Consider the following 20000-nt stretch of genomic DNA (forward strand, 5'->3'; position numbering starts at 1 on the left):
GGTTGGTCAGTGGTTGTTGGTAACTCAGTGGTTAATGGTAGCTCAGTGGTCGATGGTAACTCAGTGGTTGTAGTTAGCTCAGTGGTTGTTGGTAGCTCAGTGGTTGTTGGTAGCTCAGTGGTGGTTGGTAAGTCAGTAGTAGTTGGTAGGTTAGTGGTGGATGGTAGCTCAGTGGTTGTTGATAGCTCAGTGGCGGATGGAAGCTTAGTGGTTGTTGGTAGCTCAGTAGTTGTTAGTAGCTCAGTGGTGGATGATAGCTCAGTGGTGGATGGTAATTCAGTGGTTGTTAGTAGCTCAGTGGTTGTCGGTAGCTCATTAGTTGTTGGTAGTTCGGTGGTGGTTAGTAACTCAGTGGTAGTTAGTAGTTCAGTTGATGGGAACTCAGTAGTTGTTGGTAGTTCGGTGGTGGTTGGTAGATCAGCAGTTGTTGGTAGCTCAGTGGTTGTTGGTAGCACAGTGGTGGATGGTAGCTTAGTGGTGGATGGTAGCTTGGTAGTTGTTAGTAACTCAGTGGTGGATGATAGCTCAGTGGTTGTTAGTAGCTCAGTGGTAGATGGTAGCTCTGTATTGGATTTAAGCTCCGTGGTTGTTGATAACTTTGTGGTTGTTGGTTGCTCAGTGGTTGTTAGTAGCTTAGTGGTTTTTGGTAGTTCGGTGGTGGTTGGTAGCTCAGTGGTTTTCGGTAGCTCATTGGTGGTTGGTAGCTCCGAGGTTGTTGGTAGCTTGGTGGTTGTTGGTTGCCCATTGGTTGTTGGTAACTCAGTGGTTATTGGTAGCTTAGTGGTTGTTGATATTTCATTGGAAGATGGTAGCTCAGTGGTTGTTGGTAACTCACTGGTAGATGATAGCTCAGTGGTAGTTGGTAGCTCAGTGGCTGTTGGTATTTCAGACGTTGTTAGTAACTCAGAGGTTGTCGGTAATTCAGTGCTTGTTGGTAACTCAGTGCTTGTTTGTAGTCCAGTGGTTGTTTGTAGCTCAGTGGTTGTTCGTATATCAGTACTTGTTGGTGGTCCATTGGTGGTTGGTAGCTCAGTGGTCGTTGGTAGTTCAATGGTTGTTGGTAAATTAGTGGTTGTTTGTATGTCAGACGTTGGTAGTTCAGTGGTTGTTGACAGTTCCATTGTAGTTGGTAGCTTAGTGATTGTTAGTAGTTCAGTGGTGGATGGTAGCTCAGTGGTTGTATGTAGTTTGGTAGTTGTTGGTAGCTCAGTGGTTGTTGGTATCTCAGTGGTTGATGGTAGCTCACTGGTTGTTGGCATCTCAGTGGTTGTTGGTCGGTCAGTGTTTGTTGGTAACTCAGAGGTTGTTGGTAGTTCAGTGGTGGATGCCAACTCTGTGGTTGTTGGTAGCTCAGTGGTTGTTGGTAGCTCAGTGGTTGTTGGTAGCTCAGTGGTTGTTGGTAGCTCAGTGGTTGTTGGTAGCTCAGTGGTTGTTGGTAGCTCAGTGGTTGTTGGTAGCTCAGTGGTTGTTGGTAGCTCAGTGGTTGTTGGTATTAGTAGGTCAGTGGTTGTTGGTAGCTCAGTGGTTGTTGGTAGCTCAGTGGTTGTTGGTAGCTCAGTGGTTGTTGGTAGCTCAGTGGTTGTTGGTAACTTAGTAGTTGGTAGCTCAGTCGTTTTTAATAGGTCAGTGGTTGTTGGTAGCTCAGTGGTAGTTGGTAGCTCAGTGGTTGTTGGTAGCTCAGTGGTAGTTGGTAGTTCAGTGGTAGCTAGTAGTTTAGTGGTGGTTGGTAGCTCAGTGGTTGTTGGTAACTCAGTGGTTTTTGGTATGCCAGTGGTTGTTTGTAGGACTGTGGTAGTTGGTAGCTCAGTGGTGGTTGGTGGCTCAGTGGTTATTGGTAGCTTAGTGGTCGTTGGTTGTTCGGTGGTGGTTGGTGGCACAGTAGTTGTTGGTAGTTCAGTGGTTGTTTGAAGATTAGTGGTTGACGGTACTTTAGTGGTTAGTGGTTCAGTGTTAATTGGTTTGTCAGTGGTGGTTGGTGGGACAGTTGTTGTTTGTAGTTCAGTGGATGGTACCTCAGTTGTGGTTCGTAGGTTAGTGATATTTGCTACTTCAGTTGTGGTTAGTAACTCATTTGTGGTTCGTAGTTCAGTGGCTGTTGGTTGTCCAGTGGAGATTGGTGGCTCAGTGGTCGTTGATTCTGTTAAAAGAAGAGAGTTGATATTTGAAAATAGAGCCAAGTGTTTTTTTTTTTTTTTCTTAAATCTATATCTATTTATCTGTCAAACTATTTATATCTATATCTCTCTATATGTCTGTCTATCAATATACACGCACATATATCTGCATCTCTCTCTCTGTCTCTCTCTCTCTCTCTCTCTCTCTCTATATATATATATATATTTATACATATATATATATGTATATATATATATATATATATATATATATATATATATATATATATATATATATATATACATACATATGTATATGTTTATAAATGTATATACATACATATATATACATATATATATATATATATATATATATATATATATATATATATATATATATATATATATATATGTCTATATAACATATACATACTTATATATGCATAAATATGCATATATATATATATATATATATATATATATATATGTATATATATATATATATATATATGCATATATACACATATACATATGTATATATATGTATACATATATATGTATATAAGCATACATGCATATACATATGTATGTATAAGTAAATAGATGGTAGCGTTCTCGACTGGCAATCTTGTTGACCTGGCTTCAATTCCACACTGTCAGTGGATGGCAACCTTGGCCATCCCTTGCACACATGAGGTAATTTGGAAGCACAGTAAACAGTGAATATATATATATATATATATATATATATATATATATATATATATATATGTGTGTGTGTGTGTGTGTGTGTGTGTGTGTGTGTGTGTGTGTGTGGGTATAATAACAAATATATTTGTAGTCATATATATATATATATAATATATATATATATATATATATATATATATATATATATATATATATATGTATATATATGTATATATATGTATGTATATATATACATATGTATATATATACGTATATTTATACATATATGTATATATATTATATATATATATATATATATATATAGATAGATAAATATATTAAAAATAGATATAGATATATGTATATATATATGTATATATATATGTATATATACATATATACATATATAAAATACTCATCTATCTATGATATATATTTTCTTTAGGATAAGCCGTATGATGCATAAGCTCAACATTTCTTGCCTGTCGTTGCAGAAAGTTGACTTTCCACTTGGTCAAGTTCTGCTGTTTTCTTTTCTTTTTGTTCTTGAAAAACACTTATGAGTGATTGTACAGATTGGACTTGGTTGACTACATTGCTGCTTGCTGTTTCTACTGCAGCTGTGATGTTATCTATTACACTAGAATCGATGACGAAGGTTCCATTGTCTATGAGTGTGGCGAAATTACCGATGAGCTGGTTAAAACAGCTCACTTGATCCGTCGTGAGGTTGGACAACTTGCTGGAAAGATCAGTGATCATTGTGAGAAGCACGTCTGCTGGATCGCCAGTCAAGGCATTATCTTCATTTACCCCACAATAGGGATCGAGCGTGACAGTGTCAGTGCCTTGGTTGATAGAGTAAGTGGGCGATCGTCGCTTTCTGCCAGATGTGGCGGCGGCATTTGCAATGGCTTCAGTGACTTGTTGCAAGGCCTGTTTGGTCTCTTGAAGAGCAGTGACGGTGGCGTTGGAGGCAGCAATTTGGTTTTCCAGGTCTTCGAGTTCCTGAAGCAACTGATTTCTTTTTTGTTCTAATGCTGATAAAATGGTGGTAAATAGCTTTGTGGTTGTTGGGAGCTCAGTGGTTGTTGGGAGCTCAGTGGTTGTTAGTAGCTCAGTGGTTTTAGGTAACTCAGTAGTTTTTGGTAGCTCAGTGGTGGATGGTAGCTCAGTGGTTGTTGGTAGGTCAGTGGTGGTTGGTAAGTCTGTGGTTGTTGGTAGCCCTGTGGTGGATGGTAACTCTGTGGTTGTTGGTAGCTTAGTGGTAGTTGGTAGCTCTGTGGTTGTTGGTAGTTCGGTATTGGGTGATAGCTCAGTGGTAGTTGGCGGTTCAGCAGTTGTTGGTAATGAAGTGGTGGTTGGTAAGGGAGTGGTGGCTGGAAGGTCAGTGGTGGTTGGTGGCTCGCTTGTAGTTGGTAGGCCAGTACTGGATGGTAGCTGGGTTGTGGTTGGTAGCTCAGTGGTGGATGGTAGCTCATTGGTTGTTGGTAGCTCAGCGGTTGATGGTAGTTCAGTGGTTGTTGGTAGTTCATTGGTTGTTGGTAGCTCAGTGGTTGTTGGTAGCTTAGTGGTTGTTGTTAGCTCAGTGGTTGCAGGTAGCTCATTGGTGGATGGAAACTCAATGGTGGCTGGTAACTCAGTGGTTGATGGTAGCTCAGTGGTTGTTGGTAGCTCAGTAATTGTTGGTAGCTCGGTGTTTGTTGATAACTCAGTGGTTGTTGTTAGCTCAGTGGTATTTGGTAGGTTAGTGGTTGTTGGTAGCTCAGTGGTTATTGGTAGGTTAGTGGGAGATGGTAGCTCAGTGGTTGTTGGTAGCTCAGTGGTGGATGGTAACTCAGTGGTGTTTGGTAGCTCAGTGGTTGTTGTTAAGTCAGTAGGTGTTGGTAGCTCAGTGGTAGTTGGTAGCTCAGTGGTTGTTGGTAGGTCATTGGATGTTGGTAGCTCAGTGGTGGATGGTAGATCAGTGGCTGTCTGAAGCTCACTGTTTGTTGGTAGCTCAGTGGTGGATGGTACTTCAGTAGTGGATGGTCGCTTAGTAGTGGCTGGTAGCTTGGTTGTGGATGGTAGTTCAGTGGTTGTTGGTAGCTCAGTGGTTGTTGGTAGCTTTGTGGTTATTGGTAGGTTAGTGGTAGTTGGTAGGTCAGTGGTTGTTGGTAGCTCAGTGGTTATTGGTAGGGTAGTGGTAGTTGGTAGGTTAGTGGTTGTTGGTAGATCAGTGGTGGATGGTAGCTCAGTGGTGGATGGCAGCTCAATGGTGGATGGTAACTCTGTGGTGGATGGTAGCTCAGTGATTGTTGGTAGCTCAGTGGTTGTTGGTAGCTGAGTGGTTGTTGGTAGTTCAGTGGTTGTTGGTAGCTCAGTGGTGGATATTAGCTCAGTGGTTGTTGGTAGCTCAGTGGTGGATGGTAACTCAGTGGTTCTTGGTAGCTCAGTGGATTTTGGTAGCTCAGTGGTTTTTGGTAGCTTAATAGTTGTTGGTAGCTCAGTGGTAGTTGGTAGCTCAGTGGTTATTGGTAGCTCAGTAGTTATTGGTAGGGTACCGGTAGTTGGTAGGTTAGTAGCTTTTGGTAGCCTAGTGATGGATGGTAGCTCAGTGGTGGATGGAAGCTCAGTGGTGGATGGTAGCTTAGTGGTTGTTGGTAGCTCAGTTGTTCTTGGCAGCTCAGTGGTGGATGGTAGCTCAGGTGCTGTTGGTAGTTCAGTGGTTGAAGATAGCTCAGTGGTTATTGGTAGCTCAGTAGTGGATGGTAGATTAGTGGTTGTTGGAAGGTTAGTGATTGTTGGTTGGTTAATGGTTGATAGTAGCTCAGTGGTTGTTGTTAGCTCAGTGGTTGTTGTTAGCTCAGTGGTTGCAGGTAGGTCATTGGTTGTTGGTAGCTCAGTGTTTGTTAGCAACTCAGTGGTTGTTGGTAGCTCAGTGGTTGATTGTAACTCAGTGGTGGGTAGTAGCTCAGTAGTTGTTGATAGCTCAGTGGTAGTTGGTAGGTCAGTGGTTGTAGGTAGGTCATTGGCTGTTGATAGCTCAGTGGTGGATGGTAGATCAGTGGCTGTCAGAAGCTCAGTGGTTGTTGGTAGCTCAGTGGGGGATGGTGCTTCAGTGGTGGATGGTCGCTTATTGGTGGCTAGTAGCTTGGTTGTGGATGGTAGTTCAGTGTTTGTTGGTTGCTCAGTGATTGCTGGTAACTTAGTGGTTGTTAGTAGCTCAGTGGTTAATGGTAGCTCAGTGGTTGTTGGTAGCTCAATAGTGGATATTAGCTCAGTGGTTGTTGGTAGGTTAATGGTAGTTGGTAGGTCAGTGTTTGTTGGTTGCTCAGTGGTTGTTGGTAGCTTAGTAGTTGTTGGTAACTCAGTGGTTGTTGGTAGCTCAGTGGTGTTTGTTGGTAACTCAGTGGTTGTTGGTAGCTTAGTGGTGGATGGTACCTCAGTGGTGGTTCGTAGCTCAGTGGCTGTTGGTAGCTTAGTAGTTGTTGGTAGCTTAGTGGTCGTTGGTAGGTTAGTGGTAGTTGGTAAGTCAGTGGTTGTTGGTAGCTCATTGGTTATTGGTAGGGTAGTGGTAATTGGTAGGTTAGTGGTAGTTGGTAGATCAGTTGTGGATGGCAGCTTAATGGTGGATGGTACCTTAGAGGAGGATGGTAGCTCAGTGGTTGTTGGTAGCTCAGTGGTGGATATTAGCTCAGTGGTTGTTGGTAGCTCAATGGTTGTTGGTAGCTCAGTGGATGTTGATAGCTCAGTGGTTGTTGGTAGCTCAGTGGATGTTGGTAGCTCAGTGTTTTTTGGTAGCTTCATAGTTGTTGGTAGCTCAGTGGTAGTTGGTAGGTTAGGGGTAGTTGGTAGCTCAGTGGTTATTGGTAGCTCAGTAGTTATTGGTAGGGTACCGGTAGATGGTAGGTTAGTAGCTGTTGGTATCCTAGTGATTGATGGTAGCTCAGTGGTGGATGGTAGCCTAGTGGTTGTTGGTAGCTCAGTTGTTCTTGGCAGCTCAGTGGTGGATATTAGTTCAGTGGTTGTTGGTAGCTGAGTGGTTGTTGGTAGCTCAGTGGATGTTGGTAGCTCAGTGTTTTTTGGTAGCTTCATAGTTGTTGGTAGCTCAGTGGTAGTTGGTAGGTTAGGGGTAGTTGGTAGCTCAGTGGTTGTTGGTAGCTCAGTGTTTATTGGTAGGGTACCGGTAGTTGGCAGGTTAGTAGCTGTTGGTAGCCTAGTGATGTATGGTAGCTCAGTGGTGGATGGCAGCTCAGTAGTGGATGGTAGCTTAGTGGTTGTTGGAAGCTCAGTGGTTGTTGGTAGCTCAGATCTTGGTAGCTCAGTAGTGGATGGTAGATTAGTGGTTGTTGGAAGGTTAGTGGTTGTTGGTAGCTCAGTGGTTGTTGGTAGCTTAGTGGTTGTTGTTAGCTCAGTGGTTGTTGGTAGCTCAGTGGTTGCAGGTAGCTCATTGGTGGACGGTAACTCAGTGGTGGCTGGTTGCTCAGTGGTTGATGGTAACTCAGTGGTTGTTAGCAACTCAGTGGTTGTTGGTAGCTCAGTGGTAGTTGGTAGGTTAGTGGTTGTTGGTAGCTCAGTAGTGGATGGTAGATTAGTGGTTGTTGGAAGGTTAGTGATTGTTAGTTGGTTAGTGGTTGATAGTAGCTCAGTGGTTGTTAGCTCAGTGGTTGCAGGTAGGTCATTGGTGGACGGTAACTCAGTGGTGGTTGGTTGCTCAGTGGTTGATGGTAGCTCAGTGGTTGTTGGTAGCTCAGTGTTTGTTAGCAACTCAGTGGTTGTTGGTAGCTCAGTGGTTGATGGCTGCTCAGTGGTGGATGGTAACTCAGTAGTGGGTGGTAGCTCAGTAGTTGTTGATAGCTCAGTGGTAGTTGGTAGGTCAGTGGTTGTAGGTAGGTCATTGGTTGTTGGTAGCTCAGTGGTGGATGGTAGATCAGTGGCTGCCAGAAGCTCAGTGGTTGTTGGTAGCTCAGTGGTGGATGGTACTTCAGTGGTGGATGGTCGCTTATTGGTGGCTAGTAGTTTGGTTGTGGATGGTAGCTCAGTGGTTGTTGGTAGCTCAATAGTGGATATTAGCTCAGTGGTCGTTGGTAGGTTAATGGTAGTTGGTATGTCAGTGGTTGTTGGTTGCTCAGTGGTTGTTGGTAGCTTAGTAGTTGTTGGTAACTCAGTGGTTGTTGGTAGCTCAGTGGTGGTTGTTGGTAACTCAGTGCTTGTTGGTAGCTTAGTGGTGGATGGTACCTCAGTGGTGTTTGGTAGCTCAGTGTTGATTAGCAGTTCAGTGGTTGTTGGTCGGTCAGTGGTTATTTGTTCAGTTGTGGTTAGTAGCTTAGTTGTGGTTAGTAACTTAGTGATTGTTTGTGGTTCTGTGGTGGTTGGTAGGTAAATGGTTGTTTTTTGTTCAATGGTGGTTGGTAGCTCAGTGGTAGTTGGTAGCTCATTAGTGGTTGAAAACTCAGTGGTAGTTGCTGGTTCATTGGTGGTTGATTCAGTGGTTATTTGTTGTTCAGAGGTGGTTGGTAGCTCAGTGGTTGTTAGTGGCTCAGTGGTTGTTTGTACATTAGTAGTGGTTGGGATTTTGGTGGTAGTTGGTAGCTTAGTTGTGGTTGGTAGTTCTTTGGTGGTTGTTGTTAGCTTAATAGTAGTTGGTGGCTCTGTGGTGGTTGGAAGGTCAGTGGTGTTTGGTAATTCAGGAGTTGTTTGTTGTTCAGTAGTAGTTTTTAGCTCTGTGGTTGTTGATAGCTCAGTGGTAGTTGATGGCTCAGAGGTGTTTGGTAGCTCAGTGGTGATTAGCAGTTCAGTGGTTGTTGGTAGGTCAGTGGTTGTTTGTTCCGTTGTGGTTAGTAGCTTAGTTGTGGTAGGTAGCTCAGTGATTATTTGTGGCTCAATGGTGGTTGGTAACTCAGTGATGGTTGGTAGTTCAGTGGTTATTGGTAGGTCAGTGTTTGTTTGTTGTTCAATGGTGGTTGATAGCTCAGTGGTAGTTGGTAGCTCATTAGTAGTTGGTAGCTCAGTGGTAGTTGCTGGTTCATTGGTGGTTGGTTCAGTGGTTATTTGTTGTGTAGAGGTGGTTGGTAGCTCAGTGGTTGTTATTGGCTCATTGGTTGTTTGTACATTAGTAGTGGTTGGGATCTTGGTGGTAGTTGGTAGCTTAGTGGTTGTTGATTTAGTGGTGGTTGATAGTTCTTTGGTGGTTGTTGTTAGCCTAGTAGTAGCTGGTGGCTCTGTGGTGGTTGGTAGGTCAGTGGTTATCTGTTCAGTTGTGGTTAATAGTTTAGTTGTGGTTGGTAGCTCAGTGGTTGTTTGTGGTTCAGTGGTGGTTGGTAGTTCAGTGGTTATTGGTAGGTCAGTGGTTGTTTGTTGTTCAATGGTGGTTGGTAGCTCAGTGGTGGTTGGTAGCTCAGTGGTAGTTGCTGGTTCAGTGGTGGTTGGTTCAGTGGTTATTTGTTGTTCAGAGGTGGTTGATAGCTCGGTGGTTGGGATCTTGGTGGTAGTTGGTAGCTTAATGGTTGTTGGTTTAGTGGTGGTTGATAATTCTTTGGTGGTTGTTGTTAGCTTAGTAGTAGTTGGTGGCTCTGTGGTGGTTGGAAGGTCAGTGGTGTTTGATAATTCAATGGTGATAAGTAGTTCAGTGGTTGTTGGTAGGTCAGTGGTTGTTTGTTCAGTTGTTGTTAGTAGCTTAGTTGTGGTTGGTAGCTCAGTGATTATTTGTGGCTCAGTGGTGGTTGATAGTTCTTTGGTGGTTGTTGTTAGCCGAGTAGTAGTTGGTGGCGCTATGGTGGTTGGAAGGTCAGTGGTGTTTGATAATTCAGAAGTTGTTTGTTGTTCAGTAGTAGTTGTTAGCTCTGGGGTTGTTGGTAGCTCAGTGGTAGTTGATGGCTCAGTGGTGTTTGGTAGCTCAGTGGTGATTAGCAGTTCAGTGGTTGTTGGTAGGTCAGTGGTTGTTTTTTCAGTTGTGGTTAGTAGCTTAGTTGTGGTTGGTAGCTCAGTGATTGTTTGTGGTTCAGTGGTGGTTGGTAACTCAGTGGTGGTTAGTAGTTCAGTGGTTGTTGGTAGGTCAGTGATTGTATGTTGTTCAATGATGGTTGATAGCTCTGTGGTGGTTGGTAGCTCAGTGGTAGTTGGTAGCTCATTAATGGTTGAAAGCTCAGTGGTAGTTGCTGGGTCAGTAGTGGTTGGTTCAGTGGTTATTTGTTCAGAGGTGGTTGGTAGCTCAGTGGTTGTTAGTGACCCAGTGGTTGTTTGTACATTAGTAGTGGTTGGGGTCTTGGTGGTAGTTGGTAGCTTAGTTGTGGTTGGTAGTTCTTTGGTGGTTGTTGTTAGCTTAGTAGTAGTTAGTAGTTCTGTGGTGGTTGGAAGGTCAGTGGTGTTTGGTAATTCAGAAGTTTTTTGTTGTTCAGTACTAGTTGTTAGCTCTGTGGTTGTTGGTAGCTCAGTGATAGTTGATGGCTCAGTGGTGTTTGGTAGCTCAGTGGTGATTAGCAGGTCAGTGGTTGTTGGTAGCTCAATAGTTGTTAGTGGCTCACTGGCTGTTTGTACATTAGTAGCCGTTGGGTGATTGGTGGTAGTTGGTAGCTTAGTGGTTGATGGTTTAGTAGTAGTTGGTAGTTCATCGGTGGTTGGTAATTCAATGGTTGTTGTTAGCTTAGTGGTAGTTGGTGGCTGTGTGGTGGTTAGTAGATCAGTGGTGTTTGGTAATATAGTCTTTTGTTCAGTAGTATTTGCTAGCTCTGTGGTAGTTGGTGGCTCAATTGGGTTTGGTAGCTCAGTGGTGGTTAGCATTTCAGTGGTTGTTGGTAGGTCAGTGGTTGTTTGTTCAGTTGTGGTTAGTAGCTCAGTGGTGGTTGGTAGCTCAGTGATTGTTTGTGGCTCAGTGGTGGTTGGTAACTCAATGGTATTTGGTAGTTTAGTGGTGGTAGGTAGGTATGTGGTTGTTTGTTGTTCAATGGTGGTCGGTATATCAGTGGTAATTGATGGCTCATTGGTGGTTGAAAGTTCAGTGGTTGTTGGAAGGTCAGTGGTTATTTCTGTTTTAGTGGTGGTTGGTAACTCAGTGGCTGTTTGTACATTAGTAGTTGTTGGGAGCTTCGTGGTAGTTGGAAGCTTGGTGGTTTTGGGTTCAGTTGTGGTTGGTAGTTCATTGGTGGTTGATAGCTCAGTGATTGTTGGTAGTATAGTAGTAGTTGGTGGCTCATTGGTGGTTGGTAGCTTAATTGTGGTTGGTAACTTAGTAGTTGTCGGTAGGTCAGTGGTTTTTGGAAGCCTAGTGATTGTTGGTTGTTTAGTGGTGGTTGTATGTGGTTTAATGGTGGTTGGTAGGTTAGTGGTTGTTTGTTGTTCAGTGGTGATTGGTAGCTCAGTCGTTGTTTTTAGGTCAGTGGTTGTTAGTAATTCAGTGGAGGTTGGTATTTCAGTGGTTGTTGGTAGATCAGTAATTGTTTCTTGTTTAGTGGTAGTTGGTAGCCCGCTAGTTGTTTGTACGGTAGTAGTGGTTGGGAGCTTGGTGGTAGTTGGTAACTTTGTGGTTGTTGTTGGCTTAATTGGGGTTGGTGGTTCAGTGGTTGTTGGTAGCCTAGTGGTAGCTAGAGGTTCAGTGGTGGTTTGTAGCTCAGTGGTGGTTGGTAGTTCAGTGGTTGTAGGTAGATCAGTATTGGTAAGTAGCTCAGTGGTAGATGGGGGCTTAGTGGTGGTTGGTAGTTCAGTGGTTGTTGATAGCTCAGGTTTAGGTGCGGGCTCAGTGGTAGTTGGTAGTTCAGTGGTTGCTGGTAGCTCAGTAGTGCTTGGTAGCTCAATTTTAGTTGGTTTCTTATTGGTAGCTGGAGGCTCAGTGGTGGTTGGTAGATCAGTTATGGTTGGTGGCTTAGTGGCTGTAGGTAGGTCAGTGGTTTTTGTTAATCTAGTGGTTGTTGGTTGTTTAGTGGCCGTTGGTAGTTCAGTGGTTGTTGGTAACTCAGATGTTGTTAATTCATGGGTTGTTTGTGGTTCAATGGATGTGTGTTTGTCAGTGGTTGTTAGTTGTTCAGTGGGAGTTGGTAGCTGAGTGGTTGTTGGTAGCCCAGTGGTAATTGGTGGCTTAGTGGTGGTTGGTAGTTCAGTGGTGGTTGGTAGTTCAGGGGTTATTGGTAGCCCAGTGGTAGTTGGTTGTTTAGTGGTCGTTGGTAGCTCAGTGTTTGTTGGTAACTCAGATGTTAATTCATGAATGGTTGGTAGTTTGGTGGTTGTTGGGGGCGCAGTGGTGGTTTGCAGTTGAATTGTTGTTGGTATGTCAGTGGTTATTTGTTGTTCAATGGAGGTTTGTAGCTCAGTGGTTGTTAGTGGTTCAGTAGTGGTTGGCACTTCAGTGGTTGTTGGTAGGTCAGTGGTTATTTGCTGTTCAGTGGTTTTTGGTATCTCAGTGGCTGTTTTATCTTTATTAGTGGTTGGTAACTCAGTGGTTGTTGGTAGCTTAGTAGTAGTTAGTGGCTCAGTGGTTATTTGTTGTTCAGTGGAGATTGGTAGCTCAGTGGTTGTTAGTGGCTCAGTGGTCGTTGGTAGTTCAGGGGTGGTTGGTAGCTCAGTGGTTATATACAGGTCAATGGTTGTTGGTAGTTGAGTGGTGATTGATTGCTCAGTGTTGGTTGATAGCTTAGATAGGTCATTGTTTGTTTGTTCAGTGGTGGTTGGTAGCTTAGTGTTTTCCGGTAGCTCAATGGTGGTTGGTAGCTCAGTTGTTGATAACTCAGAGGTTGTTTGTTGTTCAGTGGTGGTTGCTAGTTTAGTAGTGGCGTGTATCTCAGTGACAGTTGGTGGCTCTGTGGTGGTTGGTGTTTCACCGGTTGTAGGAAGGTCAGTGGTGATTGGTAACCTAGTGGTTGTTAGTTGTTTAGTGGTGATTGGTAACCCAGTACTTGTCGGTATCTCAGGGGTTGTTTTTTGTTCAGTTGTCGTTGGTAGCTTAGTGGTCTTTGGTAGTTCAGTTGTGGTTGATGACTCATTGGTTGTAGTGGAGATTGGGAGCTCAGTTGTCGTTTGTAACTCAGTGGTTTTTGGTAGGCCCTTGGTGGCTGGTAGCACAGTTGTTGGCTCAGTGGTTCTTTGTATCTCATTGGTTGTTGGAAGCTCAGTGGTGGTTGGTGGCTGGGTGGTCTTTGAGAGTTCGGTGGTAGTTGGTAGCTCAGTTGTAGTTGGTTGCTCAGTAGCAGTTTGTAGGTCAGTGGTTGTTTGTTGTTCAGTGGTGGTTGCTGGGTCAGTAGCTGTTGGTAGCTCAGTGGTGGTTGGTAGCTTAAAGGATGTTGGTAGCTCAGTGGTGGTTGGTGGCTTAAAGGGTGTTGGTAGCTCAGTGGTTGTTAGTAGTTTAAAGATTGTTGTTAGTTCAGTTGCTGTTGGTAGTTCATTGCTAGATTGTAGTTTATTTATTGTTAATAGCTCAGTTGCTGTTGGTAGCTTAGTTGTTAGTAGTTTAGTGGTGGTTGGTGGCTGAGTGGTTGTTGACTGCTCTGTGGTTGATTGTAGCTCAAGGGTGGTTGGTAGCTCAGTTGTGGTTGTTAGTTTATTGCTGGTTGGTAGTTTAGTTGTGGTTATTAGCTCAGTTGTTGGTAGCTCAGTGGTTGTATTCTGTGAGTCTGTTAAAAAAGTGTATATTCATAAATACTTCTAGGTACCTTAGAGGCCCAGAGCGGGGCAAAGGTTTTCATGGAGCACTAACAAGTTCAGTTTACTTTAATTTGGGTACCCAAAGTTACAGAGAACCGAACAGAGAACACACCAGAATAAAATAGATTAGATATGTTCTCATTACATATTATTACGAGGTCATAAACCTTGTTATTACTCGTATGTCTGGCAGGGTGGAGCCGGCAGCGAGTAAGTATTATGTTGAGCCTGAAGATTCTGATGACAATGTGTTAATCCCCAACCCTACGAAATGTCTCGGCCTGTCAGTCATCTGACTGTCAAGTGACCTAATGCTAGTATGTTCGTATTCAGACGCATACAGATACGTATTTAGTATATGTAGATGTTTTATAGATTATTAATCATATGTTATATGAAGCAATCACACAGACACACACACATATACATATATAAAACCTATATACACGATAACCCGGTTGCCCACTCTGCTTGTCCCCAACCCATCACCCTTCTCGTGCTAAAAGTTGGCCACCAACACCTGGCATGAGCATTTTCTAACCTTCTTCTATGGGCATAAAACATTTATGCTATAATTGTTAGATAGTCTAAAGGTCTATTTTACATAAAAGATAAAAATTATGTCAAAAAGCTATGTAACACTCCCGACTTAAAATCACAGGTCAACCGGATGCTTGCTCTAATATTTTCTATTGGGAACTGAAGATAACAGAATGACTCAATGACTGTGTCACTGTCCATGTAAGATATAAAGTAATACATATTAGGCATATATATTATGCATATATATACATACATATTTAAATACACACACATATATATATATATACATATATAAATATTTATATATACATATCTATCTATCTATATTTATATGTATATGTCTGTATATATGTATATATATATATGTTTGTGTGTATTTATATATGCATAAACACACACACACACACACACACACACACACACACACATATATATATATATATATATATATATATATATATATATATATATATATATATATATATATATACACATGTATATATAATTATATATATATATATATATAAACATATTTACATATATATATATATATATATATATATATATATATATATATATATATATATATATATATCTATATATATATCTATCTATCTATCTATCTATATATCTATATATATATCTATCTATATATATATATATATATATATATATATATATATATATATATATATATGTATATATGTATGTGTGTGTGTGTGTGTTTATATACCGGCGCATGAGGGAGAGGATTAAATCAAAGGGAGCCAACACAAAGTACATAACAGTTTCGCCTTTTTGGGATATTTGTGATATTTTCGTGTTTACAACCATTTTCCGTTGTTTTTCCTTAAAAATCATTTGGCCCCCAATTAAGAAGACAAAGACGTATACACAAAAATACCAACAATTTGACTCTTGAATATTCATATATATGCGCGCGCACAAACAAACACACAACCATACACTTATCTAGTTATATATATATATATATATATATATATATATATATATATATATATATATATATATATATATTTTTTTTTTTTTTTTTAGGATAAATTATATCATACATAAACAATACATTTCTTGCCTGCCATTGCAGTAAGTTGACTTTTCACTTGGTCAAGTTCTGCTGTTTTCTTTTCTTTTTGTTCTTGAAAAACACTTATGAGTGACTGTACAGATTGAACTTGGTTTCCTACAGTACTGTCCGCTTCGTCTATTGCCGCCGTGATATTATCTAATGCACTAGAGTCAATAACGAAGGTTCCATTCTCTATGAGGGTGGCGAAATTGCCGATGAGCTGGTTAAAACAGCTCACTTGATCCGTCGTGAGGTTAGACAACTTGGTGGAAAGATCAGTGATCATTGTGAGAAGCACGTCTGCTGGATCGCCAGTCAAGGCATTATCTTCATTTACCCCACAATAGGGATCGAGCGTGACAGTGTCAGTGCCTTGGTTGATAGAGTAAGTGGGCGATCGTCGCTTTCTGCCAGATGTGGCGGCGGCATTTGCAATGGCTTCAGTGACTTGTTGCAAGGCCTGTTTGGTCTCCTGAAGAGCAGTGACGGTGGCGTTGGAGGCAGCAATTTGGTTTTCCAGGTCTTCGAGTTCCTGAAGCAACTGATTCCTTCTTTGTTCCAAAGCTAGTAAAGTGTTGGTAAAAAGTTAATGAGTTGTTGGTAGCTCATTACTTGTTTGAGAGCTCAGTGATTGTTGGTAGGTTAGTCGTTGTTGGTAGGTCAGTGGTTGTTGGTAGATTGGTGGTGGTTGATAGATCAGTGGTTATAGGAAATTCAATGGTATTTGGTAGTTCATTTGTAGGTGGTAGCTCAGTGGTTGTTCCTTGCTTAGTTTTAATCAGTAGTTCAGTGGTTGTTGGTAGCTTAGTGATATTTGGTAGTTTAGTGGTATTAGTAATTCAGTGGTAGTGTTTTGTTCAGTGGTAGTTGGTAGATTAGTGGTTGGTAACTCAGTAATATTGGCAGTTCAGTGATTGTTGGTAGCTCAGGGTGGTTGATAGCTCAGTGGTTATTGGTAGCTCGATGGTTGTTGGTAGTTTAGTGTTTGTTGGTAGCTCAGTGGCTGTTGGTAGCTCAGTGGTTATTGGTAGTTCAGTGGTAATTGGTAGTTCAGTGGTTTTTGGTAGGTCAGTGGTTGCTTGTTCAGTGGTGGTTGGTAGCTCAGTGGTTGTTGGTGGCTCAGTGGTAGGTGGTAGCTCAGTGGTTGTTGGGAAGTCAGCTTTGATATTTGAGACGCTTAATTATCTCATACCGGATTTTGATCAGGTAAATTTTGCGGCCAGTCTCAAATGTAATCTCTTTGCATAATTTCAAACCAGTCATTAATTTGGTAGTATGGCAGGATGCATCAACCAGCCTTAAAGCTCCAAATTGGGAAAACCCAAAGTAGTCGTCCGAGTGGTCTTAGAGAAGCTCTTTATTTGTAATACCTTTTTCGGTAATATCTCCTACTTTCCTGTACCATAGCACCCCAATATCTATCACTAAACATCATGCGCTCCCACCCCCACCCCCCGCTTGCATTTTGGGTCATGTGCCTCTGTGCCATGCAAGTAATACACATTCCTTCCCATTTTCCAGTCACAGTGAGGGTAACTCAATAATATACTGCCAATTCTTATCATCCCACTGCAGGTACCTATTGCGAAAAGTAATACATCTACCTTTTCTACGATCTTGCTTGAATCCGAGTTCGTCGTGCAGACAGACCTATTTACGTGCAATGTAGGTTTCTTTTATTTTAGTTAACCAGCGATAATTCTTGGTTCTGTATACACAGTGTTTGGTGTAGTTACCGGTAGCACTGAGGTTGGAAGTCCTGTTGGTTGCTCTGTGGTTAATGGTGACACTGTGGTTACCGGTTGCTCTGTGGTTGGTGGTAGCTCTGTGGTTGTTGCTGATGCTGTGGTTATTGACGGTTTAGTGGATGTTTGTGGCTATGTGGTTTTTGGTAAATGTGTCGTTATTGTTGACTCAATGATCTGTGGATGTTGGTGAGCCTGTGGTTGTTGATGGCTTTGTGGTTGTTGGTGATTTAGTGGTTATTGGTAGTTTAATGGTTGTTGGTCGCTCAGTGGTTGTTGGTGGTTTAGTGGTTGTTGGTGGTTTAGTGGTTGTTGGTCGCTCAGTGATTGTTGGTGATTTAGTGGTTATTGGTGGTTTAGTGGTAGTTGTTGGTTTATTGGCTGTTGGTCGCTCAGTGATTGTTGATGGTTTAGATGTTGGTCGCTCAGTGGTTGTTGGTGGTTCTGTGGTTGTTGGTGGCTATGTTGTTGATGTTGGTTCTCTGGTTGTTAGTGATTTGGTGGTTGTTGGTGTCTGTAGTTGTTGGTGGTTCAGAGGTTGCTGGTGGTTCTGTGGATGTTGGTGGCCCTATCGTTATCTTTAGCCCTGATTTTGTTGGCTCTGTGGTTGTAAGTGGTTTAGTGGTTGTTGTTGGTTCAGAAATTGTTGGTGGTTCAGTGTTTGTTGGTGGTTCTGTAGTTGTTGTTGGTTCAGAGGTTGTTGGTGGTTCTGTGGTTATTGGTGGGTCTGTGGTTGTTGGTTCAGTGGTTGTTGATGGCTCTGTAGTTGTTAGTGGTTCAGTGGTTGTTGTTAGCTTAGTGGTAGTTGGTGGATCTGTGGAGGCTGGTGGTTCAGTGCTTAATGGTGTTTCAGTGGTAGTTGGTGACTCTTTGGTTGTTCGTGGTACAGTGGTTGTTGGTGGCTCTGTGATTGTTGGTGGCCTTGTGGTTGTTGATGATTCTGTGGTTGTTGGTGGTTCAGTGGTTGTTGATGGCCCTATGGTTGTCGGCAGTTTAATAGTTGTTGGTGGTTGAATGGTTGTTGGTCGCTCAGGTGTTATTAGTGGCTCTGTGGTTACTGGTGGTTCATTGGTTGTTGGTGGTTCATTGGTTGTTGGTGGTTCTGTGGTTGGTGGTTTAATAATTCGTAGTTCTGTGGTTGGTGGTTTAGTAATTTGTGGTTCTGTGGTTGATGGTTCAGTGGTTGTTGGTGGCTCTGTGGTTGGTGGTTTAGTAGTTGGTGGTTCAGTAGTTGTTGCTCGGTAGCTGTTTGTTGGTGGCTCTGTAGTTGTTGGTGGTTCTGTGATTGTTGGTGTCTCTGTGGTTGCTTGTGGTTCAGTGATTGTTGGTGGTTCTGTGGTTGTTGATAGTTCTGTGATTGTTGTTAGTTCAGTGGTTGTTGGTGATTCTGTTGTTATTAGTTGCCCTTTGTTTGCTTGTGTCAATGGTTGTTGGTGGTTTAATGGTTGTTATTGGTTTAATGATTGTTGGTGGCTCTGGGGTTGTTGGTGGTTCAGTGGCTGATGATGTTTCAGTGGTAGTTAGTAGCTCTATGGTTGTTGGTGGTTCAGTGGTTGTATGATGTTCTGTGGTTGGTGGCCCTGTGGTTGATGTTGTTCAGCGGCTGTTGGTTGCTCTGTGGTTGGTGGTTTAGTGGTTGTTGGTGGTTCATTGGTTTTTGGTGACTCTGTGGTTAAACGTTTAGTGGTCGGTGGTTCAGTGGTTGTTTGTGACCCTCTGGTTGTTGGTGGTTCAGTGGTAATTGATAGCTCTGTGGTTGGTGGTGGTTCAATGTTTGATGATGGCTCTGTGGTTGTTGTTGATTAAGTTGTAGTTGGTAGCTCTATGGTTGTTGATGGTTTTGTGGTTGTTGGTAGTTCTGTGGTTGTTGGTAGCCCTGTGGACGTTGATGATTCAGTGGTTGTTGTTGGCCCTGCAGTTGATTGTAGCTTTGTATACAATCAGTGGTTGATTGTGGTTCTGTGGTTGCTGGTCGTGTGGTTGTTGGTAGCTCAGTGGTTGTTGGTTCGGTGCTTGTTTGTTGTTCTGTGGGTGTTGGTGGTCGTGTGGTTGTTGGTGGCTTTGTTTTGGATGGTGGTTCAGTAGTTTGTGGTTCTGTGGTTGTTATTTGCTGAGAGGTTGTTGGTGCCCCTACGGTTGTTTGTGACTCTGTGGTTGTTGTTGGTTCAGTGGTTGTTGGTGACTCTGAGGTTGTTGGCAGTTCAATGGTTGTTAATGGTTCTGTGGTTGTTGGTAGCTCAATGGTTGTTAGTGGTCCTATAGTTGTGTGTGGCTGTTTTTGCCTCTGTGATTGTTGGTGGTCTTGCAGTTTTTTATGGCCCTTTGGTTGTTGCTGGTTCATTGGTTGTTTTTGTCTGTGGTTGTTGCTTTTTCAGTGGGTGTTTATGGTTCTGTGCTTGTTGTTGGCTCTGCGATTGTTGGTAGTTTATTGTTTTTTGTTGGTGGGTCTGTAGTTATTGGTTGTTCAGTGGTTGTTGGTATTCCAGTGGTAATTGGTAGCTCAGTGGTTGTTCGTAGATCTTGGGTCGTTTGTGGTTCAGAGGTTATTTATGGTTCAGTGGCTATTGGTGGTTCTGTGGTTGTTGGTGGCTTTGTGGTTGTTGGTTCAGTGGTTGATTGTGGTTCTGTGCTTGTTGGTGGCTGTGTGATTGTTGGTGGTTTAGTGGTTTTTGGTGGTTCAGTGGATGTTTGTTGTTCTGTGGGTATTGGTTGCTCTGTTGTTGCTAGTTCTGTGGTTGCTGGTCGTTCAGTGGCTGTTAGTTGCTGAGAGGTTGTTAGTGGCTCTGTGGTTGTTTGTGACTTTGTTTGTAGCTCTGTGGTTGTTAGTAGTTCAGTGGTTGTTGGTGACTCTGTGGTAGTTGTTGGTTCAATGGTCGTTTGTGATTCAGTGGTATTTGTTGGCTTTGTGGTTGTTGGTTGCTCTGTGGGTGGTGATTTAGTTGTTGGTGACTGTGGTAGTTGTTGGTTCAGTGGTCGTTGGTGATTCATCTGTACTTGTTGGTTTTGTGGTTGTTGGTTTTCCAGTGGTAGTTGGTAGCTCTGTGGTTGTTAGTGGCTCAGTGGTCGTTGGTGATTCAGTGATATTTGTTGGCTTTGTGGTTGTTGGTGGTTCAGAGGTTGTTGGTTGCTCTGTGGGTGGTAGTTTAGTGGTTGTTGGTCGGTCATTGATTTTTAGTGGTTCTGTTGTTGTTTTTTTCAGTGTTTTTTTGG

At 42.4% G+C, this 20000-nt stretch overlaps 1 protein-coding gene across 1 annotated transcript in view; it reads right to left on the minus strand.

The window, feature by feature from the left end:
- LOC147469336 (uncharacterized) overlaps positions 1-20000 on the minus strand; it is a 46143-nt gene that overhangs the window by 19904 nt on the left and 6239 nt on the right. The window contains exon 2 of the mRNA XM_086549238.1: positions 1-2137. This exon is cut by the window's left edge and continues 680 nt beyond it. Within this exon, the coding sequence (XP_086405364.1) occupies positions 1-2137 (2137 nt within the window). The remainder of the gene's footprint in view (positions 2138-20000) is intronic.

Source organism: Penaeus japonicus, unplaced genomic scaffold (genome assembly GCF_977035675.1).
Source record: "Penaeus japonicus unplaced genomic scaffold, GWHDUDI00000001_assembly GWHDUDI00000022, whole genome shotgun sequence".
Classification (NCBI taxonomy): domain Eukaryota; kingdom Metazoa; phylum Arthropoda; class Malacostraca; order Decapoda; family Penaeidae; genus Penaeus; species Penaeus japonicus.